Source organism: Diorhabda sublineata, chromosome 3 (genome assembly GCF_026230105.1).
Source record: "Diorhabda sublineata isolate icDioSubl1.1 chromosome 3, icDioSubl1.1, whole genome shotgun sequence".
Lineage (NCBI taxonomy): Eukaryota > Metazoa > Arthropoda > Insecta > Coleoptera > Chrysomelidae > Diorhabda > Diorhabda sublineata.
In genome coordinates, this window is record NC_079476.1 from 31,324,123 (window position 1) to 31,344,479 (window position 20,357).

The window sequence follows — 20,357 nt, forward strand, 5'->3', positions numbered from 1 at the left end:
TTGAATCTTTCAACGTAAATTAAATGCGATGTTCGGAAATTGTGATCTAAATCTCGTTCCTGGTTAGGATCTGAAACCAGCTGATGGATGATCTATCTAAGCCCGAGTTATAGTTTCCGAAAAGAGTGGTACTACATATTTAGGGACAAATATGAACTGTTATGTAGAACGATTAACTCATTCGTCTGTTTTTCACAGTTGAGAATCGCAGTATTTTAGTATAATATGAAAAATTGAATTTATTTTAATTAATATGACAATATCATCATGAAGTTTGAAAAAAAAGCTCGTGTCCATTGTTGCGAAAGAATGATGAAAAAATTCAATCGCGGTGGTCCAAATGACGTCTATAAGATCGTAACAGGCGACGAAACATGGATCTATGCTGATGATCCCGAAACTTAACAACAATCGACTGTATGGGTCTTTCAAAACGAGCTAAATCCAACAAAAGTTGTTCGCGCAAGAAGCACTTCGAAGCAAATGGTCGCCTGTTGTTTCGTAATAACTGGACATGTCACCGTTCCATCAGAACACCGTAGAACGGTTATTCTGAATGGTACACCAGCATTTGTTTACAAGAAGTGTTCGAAAAAAAAATCAGGGAAGCCAACCGCAGAAGACGAATATCATTCTTCACCCCGACAATGCGAACTCTCACAGATCACTTCAAACAAAAACGTTTTTGAACAGTCAAAACTTCGAATCAATGGGTCATCCGCTGTACAGTTCTCGTTTGACACTTAACAACAATAAATTGCAAGTTCAGCGTTTTTTTACACCTGAAAAAGCGGTTATTGCGTTCAATAAAATGACATTGTTTAGTGGTACTTGAATTGGAATGGAAAAAATGCTTCCACAACTGGTTCAAACGCATGTATTGATCTCAATGGAAAAATATTTTGAAAAACAATTAACCATATCCAATTATAAATATTTGTTTTTATTTTTCTATCTTAAAACTTAACTAGCAACCCTCGTATCTATTATCTATAATATTTATCTTCGCAGACTCTTATATTTTAGTTTGAATGGTTTTTTCAAAGGTTACCCCAGTCTCGGTTAAGTATAGGTGTCTAAACCAAACGATACAGTAATAATAAAAATATCAAAAGGGTTTCTTTGGCTCGAATCTTTCTATCTCTTATTCATTTCAAACATGCATTAAACTTTTTCTTTTTAATCACCTAAAACAATATGAATATGAATAGTATGATCTTATCCTTACAATAATTAAGAGACGAGGCAGCGGATAAATAGACGAGACTTGAAAGAGACTTAAGCTTTTGCTTTTTGGAAATTTCCAAAAATGAGAAGATATTTTTATTACTCTCGCTGACTCTCGTGTGACACCGTAATCAATACAAATTCACGAGTATTTGTTAAAAGAATATAAGGACTCTTCAACTTCAGTTACGATAGTCGTAAGATGAGCTACTGCATTTGATTGTGGTCATACAAGTGTTGAAGACGATCCACACCAAATACATTTAAAAAAACATCAACGGCAAAAAACAACAACATACTGAATGTAATCATGCAAGATGCTACATTAATAGAATTCTTTAGCATCTCATTATTGTAGCTAAGTCTTGGATTACACAGAATTAATCAGTATTATTCAAATTTTAGTTTCTCAAAAATATTTGGAGCATTTAAGTAAAGATAAAAATATTTTGTTCGTCATTTTTTAATTGTAGATGAGACTTATACGTACCACCATGCGCCTGAATTCGAATCAGAAGCTCAGAAGTGCTGTGAGCGCGGTACTTCGGCTCCAAAGCCAGTTAAGGGGACATGAAGGAAAGGAATTTTGCTTTTTAATTACCACAACATTGATAAAAAAATTAACATAGTATCATTATAATCTTATTACTCAACTGGATGTGACAATTCGTGAAAAAAAATCTTTTTTTTTTTTCAAGATAATGCACAATATCATAAAGATCAAACAACCATCAAACATCAATGAATTAAATTATGATTACAATTGCAACATCCTTCCTATTCGCCAGACTTGGCTCCTAACGACTTTATGATAGTTTTTACGTCTCAGAAAAGTCACGCGTGGAAAACAATTTTCATCGAACGAAGAGGTAAATGGCCGCCGTCGAAGAAGATTTCAACATAAAGGATAAAATATAATATATTATAAAATAATGGTGAAAATGGAAACAAAAGAGTTGTTTAAATGAGAAATAAAGAACTCAATACACGCACTGATAAAATAAATAAGAATGATAAAGATTATATTTTAAATAAGTTAATTTCATTAACATATTATAATCAAAAATAATTATACTTTCTAATTTGAAATAACAGAAGGATGGATCTAAAGCAATGATTTCAAAAGTGGTCCAGGTGAACCCGAAAAGTTCAACAAGGGTGTACATAAATGTCCATTATTAGATCAGTGATTCCTAAAGTGGTCCAAGTGAACTTCCAAAGATTCGGAGGAGAAACTCAACAGGAATTAAATAAATTTCCATCGTTAGATCTTCACATTTCTTAACATGTCTTGAAAATGTGGTTGAAATATAGTAGTAGAAAGTCTATCAAAACCAATAATATTTTGAAAGGCTCAACAAAAAAAAGGTAAAAAGGTTTGCGAACCCCAAGATCCAAATATAGAAATGGTGTGGAGAAAGATGGAATAGAAAATTATTAAGAAGAGTTGGCGTTTTTGTACCACTATGTTTATAAATATAACAAAATTTATTTAAAAACTTATTTATATTCACTAGACCAGAGATATTGATCGATGCTTTATGCTTTATTTTCAATCTCTCTCTCAAATATTTTTAAAACATATAGTAACCACCATCACTATTAAAGTCTTTTTGATATAGAAATAAATTCAAACCACAAAATTATTTTGGTACCATATTTAGAATGCTACCAATCTTGGGTTCCTAAGTTTGAACTGTATCAGTTTCTTATTTTTATTCAAATCTCTTAAAGTGATGGTCGATACTGTGAGAAGATTGGAATATTTCTTTTACTGGGCAGCGATGGTTTTATGAATTTCTTCTTTTTGAGATCTGAAATATTATTGAGAAAAAGAAGTATGAGAAATAAGTTTTTGTGGACATAGGTTACCGTATTTTGAACGTATAAACTGCACAAAATCTTAAGTATAACAGTCTTATCATACTAGCGGTTTGCGAGCGGCTGCGAGGCGGAGCGAGCGCGCAACGAATTCGTCGCGAACACGCCGCGACTATGCCGCGAGAACGTCACGGTCGCGTGGCAGAAATGCAACGTTTTAGTCGCGTGGCTGTAGCGCACAATAAACTCATTAACAAAATGGACCCTGAAGCCGAGGAGGAAACACTACTGATGGCTTTGTTACTTCGAAGACGCTGGAGGCGAAAACGAAAGCATCGACGAATTCGGGAAGATCCATGATCAATAAATCGAATGGAAGAACGCGACTACTTAATATTATTTTGCAAACGAATAAAAAATAATCCAAAAAAATTTTATGAGTTTTGATACAAATATGATACAAACTGACTCAAGACATGAAGAGACACATTTAAGATTATCAGTGACAGCTAAAGAAAGGCTCGTAATTACTGTAAGGTATGTTTTCAACATTAAATAAGTACACAGGACAATATGGCGTACAAGCTGCTATTCGCAACGAATTCGCTGTGCGTGCGCGGCGTGATCGCGCCAGCACCATTTTGAAGACGCTCGCAATCCACTACAATGATAAGGCTCTAATGAGATTATTTCAGTATTTACAAAAACAGTTAAAGATGACTATTAAGGTCCCAAATCAAATTGAAGCTAGAATTCAGATTACAATCCTACCTGAGAATCGAACCTACTAGGTAGGCAACAATGCTTTCTATCAACTACGCATGGTCGACCCCTTCAAAACAGTGTAAATAAGCAAACGACGCCTAGTTCGTTCTCTACCTTCCACTTTCACACTTGTAACATACTAGAAATATCAATTACCTTTAGGGTTTTCGCGCACGTACAATATAATTAAGTTTCTATAAGTTCTGAATTACAATGTGGATTCAGCGACGTAACCACTAGAAATAAAAACAAGTGAATGTAGTTGAACTCTTATTTAAACTCACTTTCACCAGAAGACTCCTTTAACAAAACAAAACGCAAAGTCGAAGAATCGTTCTCAGATCCAGCCTAACTCTGTTGTTGCTTTATCTTATATTCGATTCCATATCCAGCACGATAAAGTAATTATATCGATAATAGAGCTAAGACCTATTCACCAAAAACTCTAAAAATTAGCATTCAGATTAATTATAATCACATCCCTGGTTAGGATTAATTCGTTCTCCGAAAGCAATAAAAATATGGGATTCATAAAAACAGAACAGTGACAACTATTCATTGGGAGAAAATGAGAGATTTATTTGATCTGAATTCTGTTGTATCATAATATAGTGAGCTTAGTAGAAAACAACTAGATAACTTGAGTTTTTTGGGAAATAATGTTACATACTGGTTTGATTCAGTTCTTTCGAATGCTATAACTAGATAAGTCGTACGACATTTCAAATTCAACCAAAAACTTCCTCAATAATAATTTAATTGCAAATTTCAATGTGTTTGGGGAACACAAGATTCAAAAAAATTATTATTGAGGAGGAGATTTTTTTACTTTCATCATCAAATATGCTATTAGCATAAGAAAGCAACGCGTCTATTTTCATCACGCAATCTCATCAATTTCGCGAAATATTGGAAAGAATCGATTTTAATTTCGTAGCTTCAAAAGGCTATAACTTTTTTGAAGGACATGTGTTAATGTGAGATTTAAATCGTGTTTGTTTCTCTTTTTTCTACCCTTGATTAATATTGAATGACCGAAAATAATGTAAAAACTTGAATGTAAGTCTTTTAAGTAAATATCTAAATATTTGACTACTATTCTTCCATCATCTTATCTCTACAAACAAATCTACCACCTCCACGTTATTTCTATGACTAATGAACTGAAAATGAATTCAAGATTATTACATTTGCAAATATATATATAATACTCCTATATGGACAGTTGGTATGGGAAAAAACGTCTCTACGTTACAATGCCGACAATATTCATTTTCTCTCTCGTTCGAGACACTTTATTCATACTGCGCATGCTTGAGAATGCGGGTGAGCAAAGGAAATTGAAGACATTCAATGTACCTCGTTGATCTATCAAGAACAGTTTATATACAGCAGTTTTGTGTTAAAGCCGTACAAAAAAATGTATTACCAACACCAACCCAAATTTACTTGGAGGCTAAAAATTCAGCACCATATAAGGAAGTTAAGGCTGCTTGACATGATGCAATACAACGTGCAATGCAATGCAAAGCGCAATATTTCTTGATAAAAAGTATACGCACATGAAGATCAGCTGATTGTTTAAGGAAATCTCGCACTTGCAACATCATCGGTTAGGTGCCATTTTTATTGAATTTTTATTAGTGGCAGCCATGATGCAATGACAAGAGACACGCGACGTGCAATATTCATCTATACAATATTTTGATCTCTTGTATGCAATTTCTTGCACCATGTCATGCGGCCTTTATTAATAACTTGTAGTATTCACTCTGACATAGACTAGCTATTCCTATTGCTCTTTTCAACTTTAGATTCTATGAATTTCAATAAGTTAATAATTGGGTAAAATTCTATTAAAGCTTTTTCGTTACACGCATAATTATTTCGTAAATGCCTTCCGCTCAAATAGGAAAAATAGCAGTGTTTCATAAACAAAAGAAGCAAGTTGCAAGTAAACCTAATGTTTCTTAAATTTTTCAATATATGCAAATTTGATGAAACCTAGCCTACCCTGACGAAATCACTTTTCATTAAAAAAATTGCTACTTCCAAAAATCGACAAAAATATAGATGGCACGTCTCGGCAACCAAACTTGCTTTATACGGTATGCTGGGTTGCCTAAGTTCAAATTCCAATGTAGATTTCTCTTTATGAATGGTTGTAAAATCAAGAGGCGATACCCTTGAAATACAAGCTGCATAAATACCCCTTATATCATTTTGCCAAGTAAATATATTTTCTATTTAAAGTACAATTTTTATGTATAGTATGGAATTACTGTAATTCGTAATTTTCTTTTAGTCCAATTTCAATATTCTTGAGTGGAGTTGATATGACTTTTCAACCTACATTTTGTATTGACCAATTAGGATCAAATAAAATTCATCTGATTTTAAATATATCTGACATCTCATATTTCACTGTATATAAAGAATATCTAACGTAAAGATAGAATTAACACATAATTCTATTATCAAAAACCATAGTTAATCTATGTCGAGAACAATTTATTTTTATCTATGGTTGTTGCGAAAAAAAGGAGCATATCTAAATTCACATTATTGGATAATAGAAATAATTGCTAAAGGATGATGCCATGTCAAAAACTAATTCTTAAATCTCAGAATTTGTTTATACAACGCTTGTGATGGTCCTCAATTTTCCCATATTTCTTCTACTATTAAATACCAATATCTCTGTTTTTATATTCCTCATAATAATTTATTAATTCGAAACCGGCAGTGAAAGTGTCCTCGTATTCCAGGCTTATCAGTTTTTAGTAGATTATTGGTAAAATAACTTTCCCGATTTGATTAGGATCGTTGATAAACTTCCATACTATTATAATTTTTTTTTATATATAAAAAAGTTAATACAATAGCGATAAAGTTTCTATCGATGGTAAAGTCATAGGCAAAGGAAATAAGCAATTATCGATGTAATTGCCAAAATGCTAAAAGCCATATATTTCCCAGTTTACTAAAATATCTAGTCAACAAAGCAATAAAAATGGAAATGATTTTATAGTTTTAGATTACAATAATCTTTGATATAAATAATTTTCGTAACCATAGTTTCACGTCGTATATGAATTAACATTTAATGTGTCATTTTAAGTAATTGTTTTTGAAATTAATCTATTGGGAAATGTTGATGAAATTTTGTAATTAGAAAACAACTTTGGGAGATAACAATGGCGCGCTTTTTTGATGGACGAGTTGAGAGCCCTGGTCGTTTCGGTAATACTGTCAATATTGCCAATACAAAATCCAAAACAATGCCTGTTTTATCACCATTAGATTCTCTACAAGCTGATGTTGATGTTCTGGCAGATGTAAGTGCGGCGGCAGTCCATAACGTGGTACGAATTACATCCAACGAGTCACCACATCTAATAAAAAAAATGCCCAATATAAAAGTGTTTAGTGGTACTTCTCATCCTGATCTTGCTCAAAGAATTGTGGACAGATTAGGTATTGATTTAGGAAAAGTTGTCACAAAAAAATTTAGCAACCTAGAAACATGGTAGGATATAAATATTTTTATATATTTACATAACATGAGTATTAACCAGTGTATTTTCAAGAGCTGCATAATAGTTTGAAAAGATGTAAATAGATTTAACAAGAATAAATAGGCTCTTAAATGTAAATATAAAATAGTCACATTGAACATGCCGCGTGTTTGTGGTTATTAGTTTGTTGCAATTTTAATATTTGTAATTATTGAAATTTGTATTCATTTTAAGCACATACCTGTTAACACATTTTTTTAGGAATTATTGCTATTAATTCACTTGGGTGATGAAAAAATGAGTTGAAATAAAATTCCACATAATGTTAACATAACAACTCGATTTTTAATTTCCAAAATATGTCAACAAATGAAATTAGTTTATTGGTTTGAAGCTAGCACTGAAAATATATTTATTTATTTACCCTGTTGTAAATAAAGTTCAGTATATGTGACAGATTCAAATTAACATTTTTATTTAAACTAGGTGCAATGAAATATAATACTTTAGACAAAATATACAAAGATATGTTTGTGTAATAGAATACTGAAGACATAAAGATCATTTTACAGAAAAAACATGATAATAATGAATATTTTCATTTAAGGGTAATATATATTCTAACATGTTAAAAATTCAACAAATAAAAAAATAATATATTTTTTCTTTAATTTTTTTATTTTATACTAAACATTGAATAAAATACAAGATCAAAATACTAAAACTCATAGTTAGGTGTGATTATTCATTTATTTTGTGTGTATAATAACTAATATTTCCAGTGTGGAAATTGGAGAGTCAGTGAGAGGTGAAGATGTCTACATTGTGCAGTCAGGCTGTGGTGAAGTCAACGATAATCTAATGGAACTTTTAATTATGATAAATGCTTGTAAAATAGCTTCTGCCAGTCGTGTAACTGCAGTGATTCCTTGTTTCCCATATGCCAGACAAGACAAGAAAGATAAGGTGATTTTTAATTTACTTTTTTATACTCTTCAGTACTACTAATCTGCTAGTTATGGATGAGCTATGTGATAATAAGTATTTGTTGAGTTGACAATTATTTTCAAAGCTTAATTAGATTTTGTTCTGTTTTGCCATGTGATGTAAAAAGTCTCGACATAATTCTAATTTAATAGACTGGAAAAGAATTGAAAAATTAATTTAATGGTTCTTCTCCAATTATTTATTTTGTAAATATATTAGAATTATGTTTAATAACCATGTGTGTTTTAAAATAGAAGCAATTTAGTGTTGACAGCTTTTTAAAAATGTTTTGTTCTATCACATAACTTTTGTTTTCATATATATTTTTATCTACTTTTTCAGTTAATTTCTTCACTGGCGGACTTTTTTTATTTAAGATCAGTTGTTTCAATTTAAAGCCCTCTGCTCACATATACTTTTATTGAGATTTATTTACTGCCAATCTATCTGTATATAGTACAGTAAACCCCTCCATAACATTTTAAATTAGTCCAAGTTGTATGAGTATTCCCATATAACGAGTTTTAACTACCCTGTATAAAACATTGTGTATAAATTATCCATGTTTAATTCATTGTTGAAAGAAACAGTTTCTTCCTTTAAATAATTGAAAATTTTTTGGGCTTTTGCTTTAATTAAACAACTATTTATAGAAATATTATTTTGAATGCACAATCTTCTATCTAAATCATCAAACATTTTTCTGTTTTTGGTATTAACAAATCTTTTACGCGTGAGGATTTACTTGAGGTCTGCAATGATCTAGACATTACAGCACTCCTAATTTTACTTTTATTTTGTAAAATTGTTCGTATTGTTGACTCATTTAGCTTTAGCTGATCCAAAATATCAATTTTTTGTTGTACAGAAATAAAATTTAACTTGGTTTTTGTATCCTTTTCACTTTTCATGGCTTAAAACTAAATATTTTATTTAAAATAGAATTTTTACATCTTTTAATACACAATCTACATAAAATAATTTTATTCAATTTTATAACAACACAATTTACACACGCACAAAACTAAGTATAAACTGAACAAATCATTATAAATTTCACGGTGCAAGAATATAATGCTGGACACCCCACCCCGCCTTATATGGGGAAATTCCAACTTTATTCGAGGGATTAAAATCGCATAATATAAAATTACAGTACAGTGTTATAAGAGGGATTACTGTAATAACAAAACTAATTGGTATACAGACCAAATAAATACATTTCTCTGTAAAAATTATTGGAAATATATAGAGCAACTTCAATGTAAAATCCTAGACCAACTAGTTAACAAAAATAAACATTAATGAGGATGAAAAACAATATCAAACAAAATTTAACATGATAAAAGTTCATGTAAAACTCTTTTTTCAGCTAAACAATATTCAAATTTATTATGTAGAGATAGTCTCATCTCCCAGCTTTTCATCTGTAACTCTACCACATCATTGTCCCCCTTAATTCATTAGATTTGTAGCTCTCAAGTAACCTTCAAGACAAAAAAAATAATTCATAAGTAAATCTGGAATGAGAACACACCAAGAAATAAGTGTTATTGAAAGTATTTTTATTATTATCATCAAATATTAATTATTCCAAAAGAGACCTATGATGTAATTCTCAAAAATTGTCGTCCAAACATTAATTTTTGGGGATATTGAATTTTGGATACAAATGCTCTTCTGTTTATTTTCAGAAGACTAATTTCATACTGTTACTATTTTGTTTCACCGTAATCACAATTTTTTGAATATTTAATTATCTATCTGGCTAATGGAGATAATTGTGGAGAAACTGGCCTATGCATAAGCACGTGTATCTAAATTAATATCTTTTCTCCAATGTTTTATTGAAATTTACAATCATAGATCGGCAGTAAGTTAAATTTCTTACATTTTGCAATAATGTATATCTCAAAATAAAGTTCGTCTTCTTAGTAGAAATAAAAGCTTATAAATCTGTTAAAACCTATTATATGGCAGTCTTAGAATTAGAAATATTACCCCCCCAGGCTATATGTATGCTTCAACCAACATTGAATTGTACTTCATAAAGAAATGTGACATGTAGTTGAATACCTCTATGATTTGTAAATAATTAGTATCATATTCTATGTATTGTGACTCATTAGTACCAGGAGTCATAGATTATATACTACCTTTTTCCAGTTCACATTCAGAAGAATTATCACTATAGTGAAGTGTGTAGAAACGTTCTAAATAAAAATTATATTGAACTGTTTTAGAAAGATTCAACTGAAAAAGAACTCAATGTTGCGAAGTGGAAGTCAATTGAATGGAAATTTAGGGTAACAAATATTTTTATAGCTAAATTTGGGTAATGCTTGAATTGGGTATTCACCAGCTATATGTGCATCATTTTATTGTGCTCCATCAAAGGGTGACTTAAAAATCATTGCTTCTTAAAATTTCTTCATAAAATAAAATATAAATTTTAATGAGGTATTTATATATATATACACATATATGACTAACATTTGAAATTATTTTATAAATTGAAAATCAGTTGTGGAAATTTTAACAAAAATGAGTTTTTGTCTAATCTTTTTATATATTTGTCTTTATAATTATTTTGTCCAATGGAATAATTTAAACAACAATTTAATCTTCAACATATCTAGTAAAGTAAAATTATGTCCTGTGAGTACAGGCAAAAATAAATAAAAATGTCCAAAATTGACTCAGCACACTTAGTCTTTCTATAAGAATGGCAAATAGAAGGAAAGGAGAAAATATATTTTCATTGTTTAATCAATTTATTATTATTTGCATGCACACACTTTTCACCATTTTAATTAAACTAGTCTATACCTTGGCAATACAGAACAAAGTTTCTTAAATTAAAAGTAGATGACTTGATATATTCTGTAATGAACAATTCATCATCCATAGGACAAGTAAATTTAAGTATAAAGATATGAACTTTCCATTGGACTAAGTAATAAGAACAATATTTTTTATGAATTAAGCTATTTTGCATGATAACATTGAGAAATGTTTTGTTAAGAGGTTCATAATTTATTTTTATAAATTATAAATAATGTGGTAATCATTATCTCAGTGTCAGAGGTCAATAATTTCATTACATCAGTATGATATTTACTAATCTGTTTACTTGTATCGAATATTTGTTATTGCTCGAAATCCATATTCTCATCCTTGATGTAACTAAGCTTATCATATAATTTTTTAAGACATCTGCTTCAATCATTGTGATTATAAGCCTCATTCTCAATTATGTATATAGACTTTTAGTTGGATATACGGATGGAAAAAATTCACACCAAGTAAAAAATTACTCCTAAATATCAGTTAAATATAAAGATCTAATTTTTATTTTGTTAACTTATCACCAATAATTGATTAATTCTGTCTATATTTGCATATACTAGTTAAGGTACTCTTTCTTGAACGTTTTATCCATACTATAGGATCTATTTTCTTAAAATAATGGAAATTTTGTAATAAGTACTAAACCAAATTTTTTATTTTACACTATTCTACACTTACACTTTGTCTTTTTTGAAATAATTTTGAAATCAATATTCTATCATAACATATAAAGTTATTAGGCAACTTCTCCCAAAGAATGGAATTATAAGACACAAAAACTCTAGTTAAATAATTCTGAATATATCCTTCTGTTATTTGTAAGCTCTACACTTGGGACTCTTATACTTTTCTGTATATTTTGTTCCAGATGTGTAGATCTAGTTTCTAAATTAATTTCAAAATATAAGATTGTCATAATTAATAGGCATCTTGTTAGTTCTAAACACCATATTTTTAAAATTATACACTTAACTATTAGTAGAAGATGCGAACCTAAATCGACCTTCACCGAGCTGATAATAGAATGAGACTTATTTTATAATAAACTTCGTATATTAGAAGATATATTAAAAATGGTTTGTCTAAAAAAATCCTGAACTAAATATGCAAAATGGAGTTTGAATATGTCAAAAACAGAATATCTGCCATCAGGAAGCTCACAAGCAGACCCCGAACTGCAAATAAATAGAGTTAGACTATGTAGACCATTCAAATACTTAGGAAGCAGAAATTCGGAAGATGGAACAACAAAAGACAATATAAGAAATTGAATGTAACAAGGGAAAAAGCTACACATATTTTGAACTCATTTTATTTCTTTCTTACCAACCCAAATAATACAAACATCTATTTTTTGAAGGCAATAATTTCTTACTGGCTTGGAACACTGTTGTCTCTTTACATTGTAATGATAAATCCAAACTGTTAAATTTTTGAAAGATATCCACCATAAAGTTTTATCTTACAAACGGTTATCAAATTAAAAGAACGTTGATAATTCCGCCTCTAAGTTCGAATAGCCATATTAAAATTTTACATCGAGATAAATAATCATCGTACTTCTATATGGAGCATTATCTTCACACAATAATGAGAACAGTCGGGATTACAGTGGTCATGATTTTATGAAATTTATTATTTTCACCACTTCATCAAGAAATAATTCTAGATTTGGCGGCATTTTCTTCGTCGTAAGTGACTGTATATGCAGGATACAAACGAAACTGATCGACTCGACTAAATTTCAACAATCGAAGGAAAATGTCGATTTTTGATCGATGTTGATAATCAGAGGTGTTTTCATTTTTTTTTTCTGAAGTCTCTATGATTCCGCAGAGAACACTTTGAGTATGGCTGCTCTAAAATAACTGAAATCCCACAACTATTTTTATCGACCCACGCCAAGAAAAACTTGATAATACTTTTCCTTTAATAAATAAGTAATCTGATTTTCACTAGAATTTTGTAAATTAGCTGAATCACGATAGAATATTTTCAGAACTGATATAAATTGTATATATGTATCCTTCAATTTTGAAAGAAATATTTGCTCTTTAATTACTTGTCAATGTTAAATCAAGATAAAACAAAAGTAAACTATGTACTAATAAAGTTTCAACAAACATACGTTATTATAAATAATTAGTTATTTTGAAAAACAGATATTGCTTAAGTGTTAAATTGTGATAGTTTCTCATAATTCTAAACATCTATTTAATGCTTGAACTATGTCATTACAGATAAAAATTTAACTTTTTCATGTGGAAAAGAAAAAATAATCAAGTTTTTAACTAAATATACAATTATGGGCATAGTTTTCAATTTTTAAAATCAATTAACAAAACATGAGAAATAATTGATATGAATGGCTAACAGCTTACAATTTGCATTTAATATTATGATGAAATAGTATAAAATCAAACCCATATCTACAACTAACTTCAAAAATTTTTATAATTTGATGGTTCTAAATGTTCTCAATTTTAGGCCTCTTCTGTTTTAAATTTAGTTTTCTTTTATAATTTTTTGAAGACAGATGAAATTTTGACGCTTTGTCCTTTATTTAGTCTTTATCAAAATATGATATTGACACTGACAATTTGTGTATTCATATTGATCAATAGATCACCTACATCATGAATATAGAAACAAGAACAAAATCGAAATAGAAATTTTGTTAACAATAAAGTTTAATTTTTTCTTAGTTTTTACATCTCAAAAATATCTAGCAGTCATCAATATGTATTATATATATATATATATATATATATATATATATATATATATATATATATGTAAAAAGATGTAAAGAGATGTAAAAACTAAGAAAAAATTAAACTTTATTGTTAACAAAATTTCTATATATATATATATATATATATATATATATATATATATATATATATATATATATATATATATATAAATATATATATATATATATATATATATATATAAATATATATATATATTTATATATATTTATATATATATATATATATATATTTATATATAAATAACTTCAATTTCTTATTTCTTAGACCTTCTGATATATTAATGCATCTAAATGTTCTTGATTTTAGGTCACTTCTTTTTAAAATTAGTTTTGCTTTTAATAGTTTTTAAAAGAAAGATAAATTTTGACGTTTCGACTTTTCTTTAAGTCTTTATCAAAATTTGCTTATATATATCTATAGAACAATATAAATAAGCAAATTTTAAAACAGAAGAGACCTAAAATCAAGAACATTTAGATGAAATATATATATATATATATATATATATATATATATATATATATATATATATATATATATATATCGTAGAAATGCGGATAAATGAGCATTAGGGTGGTAGCTTTTTTATGAAAAAGCACTGGGAAATACTTTTTATATTTTTTTTTAAAACGTACTTCTACAGGATCTAAGTTAATTAAACGTTGTGGGCTATATATCTTGACTTTACGTCAAGTTTTTATATTCGTATATCCTGTAGGATAAGCTTGTCTAAAAGTAGACAACCGAGAATCTAGATATATAGCCCCTATCGTTCAATGAACTTGGATCGTATAGAGGCACGTGTTCGTTTGAATTGAAAAAAAAAATACTGTTGTTTTTTCATCAAATAGCTTTTTAGAGGGCGTAGTAAAAAAATTATTTTTATCCACCACCCTAATGAGCATGCCCCCGCCGTCCAAAACTGAGACCACGAAAAAGTCATAATTTGGTGCCGCCTGACGCTGAAGAAATAGTGAACATGTACCAATTCACCAAGTACAAGGGAGGTTTTAGTATCGAACAAGGGTCTGCATCTGATTTATTGCATGGTGGGAAAACCGCAAACTAAATGATTATTATTCGTGGTAACCGGTTTTAAAGGGGCCACATAACCTCATAGGATTTACATACAAAAAATAAAATTGGTGGATCATATTAAGTGGTTAAGGGAAAAAGCATACAATAACCTTACAGTTCAAAATTTGAAATTAAGATAAACGAGTATCCATTTTGCATGAGAATATTTAAATATTGCTTCATGAATACGTGAATCAATTACACCAAAACAAATTAGAAAATTCCATTTGAAAGAAGTTCTTTTTTATAGAGCCGAGCCCCGATTTCCGCAAAACTAGTTGCTAATATGCTGTCCGTTGCTGGAGCAGATCATATAATTACCATGGACCTTCATGCATCTCAAATTCAAGGTTTCTTCGACATTCCAGTAGATAATTTATACGCGGAACCTGCGGTCTTGAAATGGATCAAAGAAAATATAGCTGAATGGCGAAACAGTATTATTGTATCTCCAGATGCTGGTGGAGCCAAGAGAGTCACGTCAATTGCCGATAGGCTCAATGTCGAATTTGCTCTCATTCACAAAGAAAGAAAGAAAGCTAATGAGGTGAGTTTGTGTAAAATAACTTTGACCTTCAATTGAGTAAAATAGAAACTAATAATGAAATTGATTTTTTTGATAAAACTGCTATCGACTGAAACAAATCACAACTTTTACGTCCACAGTGGTATTGGTTTAAATCTTTTATTGGTTCACTGTTGACCTACCACTAGAATTGTCATTACATCTGAACAAAAATAGTTGTCTGTTGTTTAAAGAAAAATCTTTAGTTCAGTGGCTCTTCACACATATTCTTGTATGTACTACAAGCAAATGGTTGATAAAAAATAGTTTCGTCCAATCTTAATTCATTCTCGTTTTCTCTTTTATGCGTTTTTTCAAGGTATTTCAAATTTTTTGTGATACTTTTTGATTTAAGGCGTCTTTTCTATGAAAATCAGTTCAAAATAATATGTAAAAATTAACTTTTTGACCTATTTCTGTTTATTAAAATATGACTTGATAATTTGCGTGATTATATTAATCAATGGACCTACATCATGAATATCAAAATAAATATAAATGCTATGTATGCAAACCATTTGTAAAAATTCTCTTTTTTATGTTTTTTGATTCCGATTCAAGAATTTTTGAATTATTACTTCTTTTGTTTTTAGTGAAATATTTGGATAATGTATTATGTCCTTTATGACTTACACTAATATTATATTTTGTTGCTTGTATTCAAAGGACCGATTTGTTAAATGATAAGGACTCTATTTAATTTATAATTTGTTTATTGAAGTATATTTCTAATGATTTAAACTAAAACTGGTTACATTGCCTCATCTTTATGATTATTAGAAATTACACAATTGTTTAGTATAAGTTTGACAGCCATCAATAGGGAAGGTTTTCAGTAAATTTGTAGTGTATTTATAGTGCTGTGTACAATATCCAGAATTTATGGAAAGATCTTAAAAAATAAAATCGAACAGGAATATTGCAACATGGAGGCAGAAAAACAGGCAGGCTTTAGAGCGGGGAGGTCGACTATTGATCATTTATTCACGATTTCGCAAATAATTGATAAGAAAACCGCCAAAAATCAAGAACTCCACCTTTTGTATGTTGACCTTAAAAAAGCATATGACAGCGTACCTCAAACAAAACTATGGGATGCCTTGGAAAGAACAAATATAAATGCGGCCCTAATAAAAGCAGTACAAAAGCTTTATGAAAACAGTAAATCACAAGTAAAAATAGGAAACAAGGTCTCAAAAGGATTCTCCATCAATAAGGGGTTAAAACAAGGATGCTGTCTGTCGCCCACACTCTTCAAGATATACCTGGAATACGCACTAGCACACTGGAAAAGGAAATGTAAGAACATGGGAATTCCACTAATCGATTCCACACTATATACCCTGTGTTTTGCAGATGACCAAATAATCTTGGCACAGGACTACGAAGACTTAGAATATATGACAAGAAAGCTAGTAGAGGAATACAGGAAATGGGGTCTAGAAGTAAATTTTAGTAAAACGGAATATATGTGTATTGGAGGAGAACAACAAAATTTAATACTTGAAGAAACACAACAAAAAATAAGTCATTGTACAAAATACAAATATCTAGGCATGATCATCACTAATGATGGAAGATTAGATGAAGCAATAGCACAAAGAAATAACCAAGGAAGACAAGCAATAAGACAACTAAATAGTGTATTGTGGGACAAACAAATATCCAAGGAAAACAAACATCAAATATACAATAGCATAATAAAAAGTATAACAACATATAGTAGCGAAGTCTGGCCTCTAAAAGAAAAAACAGTCAAAATGCTTGAAGCCACAGAAATGGATTATTGGAGACGCGCGGCAGGAATATCAAGACTGAAAAAAAATAAGAAACGACAGAATCAGGGAGATCATGAAGGTGCAACACACGATTACGGAAGACATTAGGGTGAATCAGTTAAGATGGTACGGACATGTCCAAAGAATGCCTGAAGACCGCATACCCAAACAAATTTTAAATTGGGCACCACAAGGAAGAAGAAAGAGAGGAAGACCAAGATTAAGTTGGAGATAAGGTATCGAGAAGGATATTCGAGAGAGAGGATTGGAAGAAGAAGAAGGAATATATATATATATATATATATATATATATATATATATATATATATATATATATATAACATGGAAAAAATTGGTCATCGTTATGTGATGCAATACTTTTATTTGGAAGGTGTTAGTCCAAACAATATAAAAGTTGAACTAGATTCCACTCTACGTGTGACTGCTCTTTCGTTATCAACAGTAAAATATTGGGTAGCAGAGTTTAACCGAGACCGTACGACCTGCGAAGACCAGCATCCAGTGGTTGACCAAATTAGGTGACGGTTTCAGAAATGTTGAAGAAAATCCAAAAAGTGGTAAAGGATGATTGTCGACTGAGAGTGAGGGAACGAAAGAAAATTTTGGCATGAGAAAGCTGTGGGTGTCGCGTTTGCTCACAATGGAACAAAAACTGCGTCGTGAAGATATTTCCATCCAGTGTTTGACAATGTTTCGCAAGAATAAAACCAAATTTTTGCGCCGTTTCATAATCATGAATGAAACGTGGGTACATCACTTCACACCAGAAACGAAACAAAATAACAATCAAAACATTGGACATTTTTTTGGGTTACATGTGAGATAATTTTCATTGACTATCTTGAAAAACAAAAAAACTATTAATAGCGAGTATTATGCGAACTTATTGCAATATTTGAGCGAAGAAATCGAGCCAAAACGATCGCATTTAGTTTAGAATATAGTGTTGTTTCAGACAATGCACCAGCTCACACATCTGTTATTGCAATGACCAAAATTAATGAATTAAAGTTTGAATTGCTACCTCATGCACCAGATTTAGCCCCCTCGGATTATTTTCTATTCCTAGACTTGAAAAAATAGCTAGATGATCAAAGATCTTCCAACAATGAAGAGATGATGTCAGCAATTGATGGCTATTTTGAGGAGTTAGATGATTCTTATTATAAAAAGGGTATCGAATTTATTGAACTTTGATGGGAAAAGTGTATGGAGCTAAAAGGAGATTACGTTGAGAAATAAATATATTTTTTTCAAAATGTTTGTGTTCTTTGTAGGCCAGGTACTTCTGGGACCTATAATCACTGATCTTTTCTGTGACATAGGACGACATGAATTGAGGTTCAAATATCTTGAGGATAAAGTTGATTTCGTATACCATTCTGTTCTTATGTTATTGTTAATTTTATGTAACATGACATCAATTAAATTGATTTTATTATTTTTTTCGATTTCGATTGTAAAGTTTTTTATGATAGAAATGAATATTTTATGTGTTTTCAATTTAATTTTTTGGTACAGCAGTAATGCAATGACCTCCATAACTGGAAAAGAATGGGGTATTCATATTACGTTTGGTTAAGACAATTTTCTCAAGATCTTCCAACACTAGTTGTGCTATAACACTTGATATAAAAGCTCACATAGGACAACCATTAATTTTTTTGTATATTATGTGTTAATATGCTTTAGTAAGAATTAACTTACAGATATGTCTCCTTTTGTAGGGGTATTATTACATAAAAAAGATAGAGTTGAAAAATATTAGTTTAATAATCAAATAAAATAAAAAAGATGTCTCTTCAGCCATTTATGTACAACAGCGATTAACTTTTTGTGACTGTTCTATTCTTTAGTACTATTGATAGATAACAAACTCTAAAAAATGATATATTACTGATAGGATTTTTGAAAATTAGAAACTATTTTTGTGCTAGAATAAAACCCTTGATTTTCTTCTCTTGATGATCAGAGAATTTATATTTCTTTGATTTTATATTTGAAGAAGTATTGAAATTTTTTTGTCGTTAAAAGGTTGCTTCAATGGTGTTAGTTGGTGACGTCAAAGATAGAGTAGCTATATTGGTAGACGATATGGCGGATACTTGCGGAACTATATGTCACGCTGCGGAAAAATTAATGGAGGCCGGCGCGACTAAAGTTTATGCAATTTTAACACACGGAATATTCTCTGGGCCTGCCATTTCAAGAATAAATAATGCTTGTTTCGAAGCAGTAGTTGTAACAAATACAATCCCTCAAGACGGTCATATGAAAGATTGTTCCAAAGTTCAGGTAAATAGTTATTTCGAATGGTTGATTGTTCAAAATATCTAACCAGATTCGTATATTTTTTTTTAGTGTATTGACGTATCAATGATGTTTGCAGAAGCAGTTAGACGTACACACAACGGAGAATCAGTATCATATCTATTTTCCAATGTACCCTATTAATAATAGACACATAATTTACAATTTTATAGAATTGAGATCTTATCTGAAACATTATTGAATTATTTTTTAAATTTAATCTATTATTAGATATTGCGTAAAGTTACTCTTAAATTGGAGCATTAAATAGTAATACCTCAACACTCCACTCTACATATTAAGTTACCCTCCAGATCTATCTAGCAATATATATATTTTAAAATTCCGTGGAATATGTGATTATTGTTGAATAAATAAATGTTATGAGACACTGTATTTCACTGAATATAATCCTTATGGTTTTCAAAAAGATATTTTGTCCGAAATAGTAACAGCTTTTAGGCACTTATCAGCCTGTCAAGTTGCCCAATCAGTCACCGAGTATTAGTTTATATGGAGCTGATTACACGAATGCAGCCACGTTTTGGCTTGCCATGTGATTACTAAGCCTGGCAACCACTGATTGATAAGTCTGGTTGCGCTACCGGGCAGCCAATCGCTTATAGCCATACAGGAATTCTCTGTCGCTACGCTGTTTATG

General features: G+C 30.2%; 1 protein-coding gene across 2 annotated transcripts; it reads left to right on the forward strand.

Annotated features, from left to right (window-relative positions):
* The first annotated feature begins 6,595 nt into the window (after positions 1–6,595).
* On the forward strand, positions 6,596–20,085 carry LOC130441637 (ribose-phosphate pyrophosphokinase 1). 2 transcript variants are annotated; one of them, XM_056775405.1, is made up of 6 exons: positions 6,906–7,342; positions 8,114–8,297; positions 10,562–10,624; positions 15,273–15,569; positions 19,421–19,681; positions 19,748–20,085. In XM_056775405.1, the coding sequence occupies exons 1-6, from the start codon at positions 7,011–7,013 to the stop codon at positions 19,838–19,840; spliced, it is 1,230 nt and encodes a 409-aa protein (XP_056631383.1). In that variant the 5' UTR covers positions 6,906–7,010; the 3' UTR covers positions 19,841–20,085. The 2 variants fall into 2 exon arrangements, with proteins under 2 accessions (XP_056631384.1, XP_056631383.1); XM_056775406.1 differs by lacking the exon at positions 10,562–10,624 and having other exon boundaries at positions 6,596–7,342.
* Positions 20,086–20,357: the final 272 nt, after the last annotated feature.

Excerpts from the sequence above, each read along its gene's own strand:
- LOC130441637 (XM_056775405.1), top strand. The coding sequence starts at position 7,011 with ATGGCGCGCTTTTTTGATGGACGAGTTGAGAGCCCTGGTCGTTTCGGT. Across the intron at positions 10,625-15,272 it reads CAATTGAATGGAAATTTAGG|AGCCGAGCCCCGATTTCCGC; the intron begins GTAACAAATATT and ends TCTTTTTTATAG. Across the intron at positions 15,570-19,420 it reads AAAGAAAGAAAGCTAATGAG|GTTGCTTCAATGGTGTTAGT; the intron begins GTGAGTTTGTGT and ends TGTCGTTAAAAG.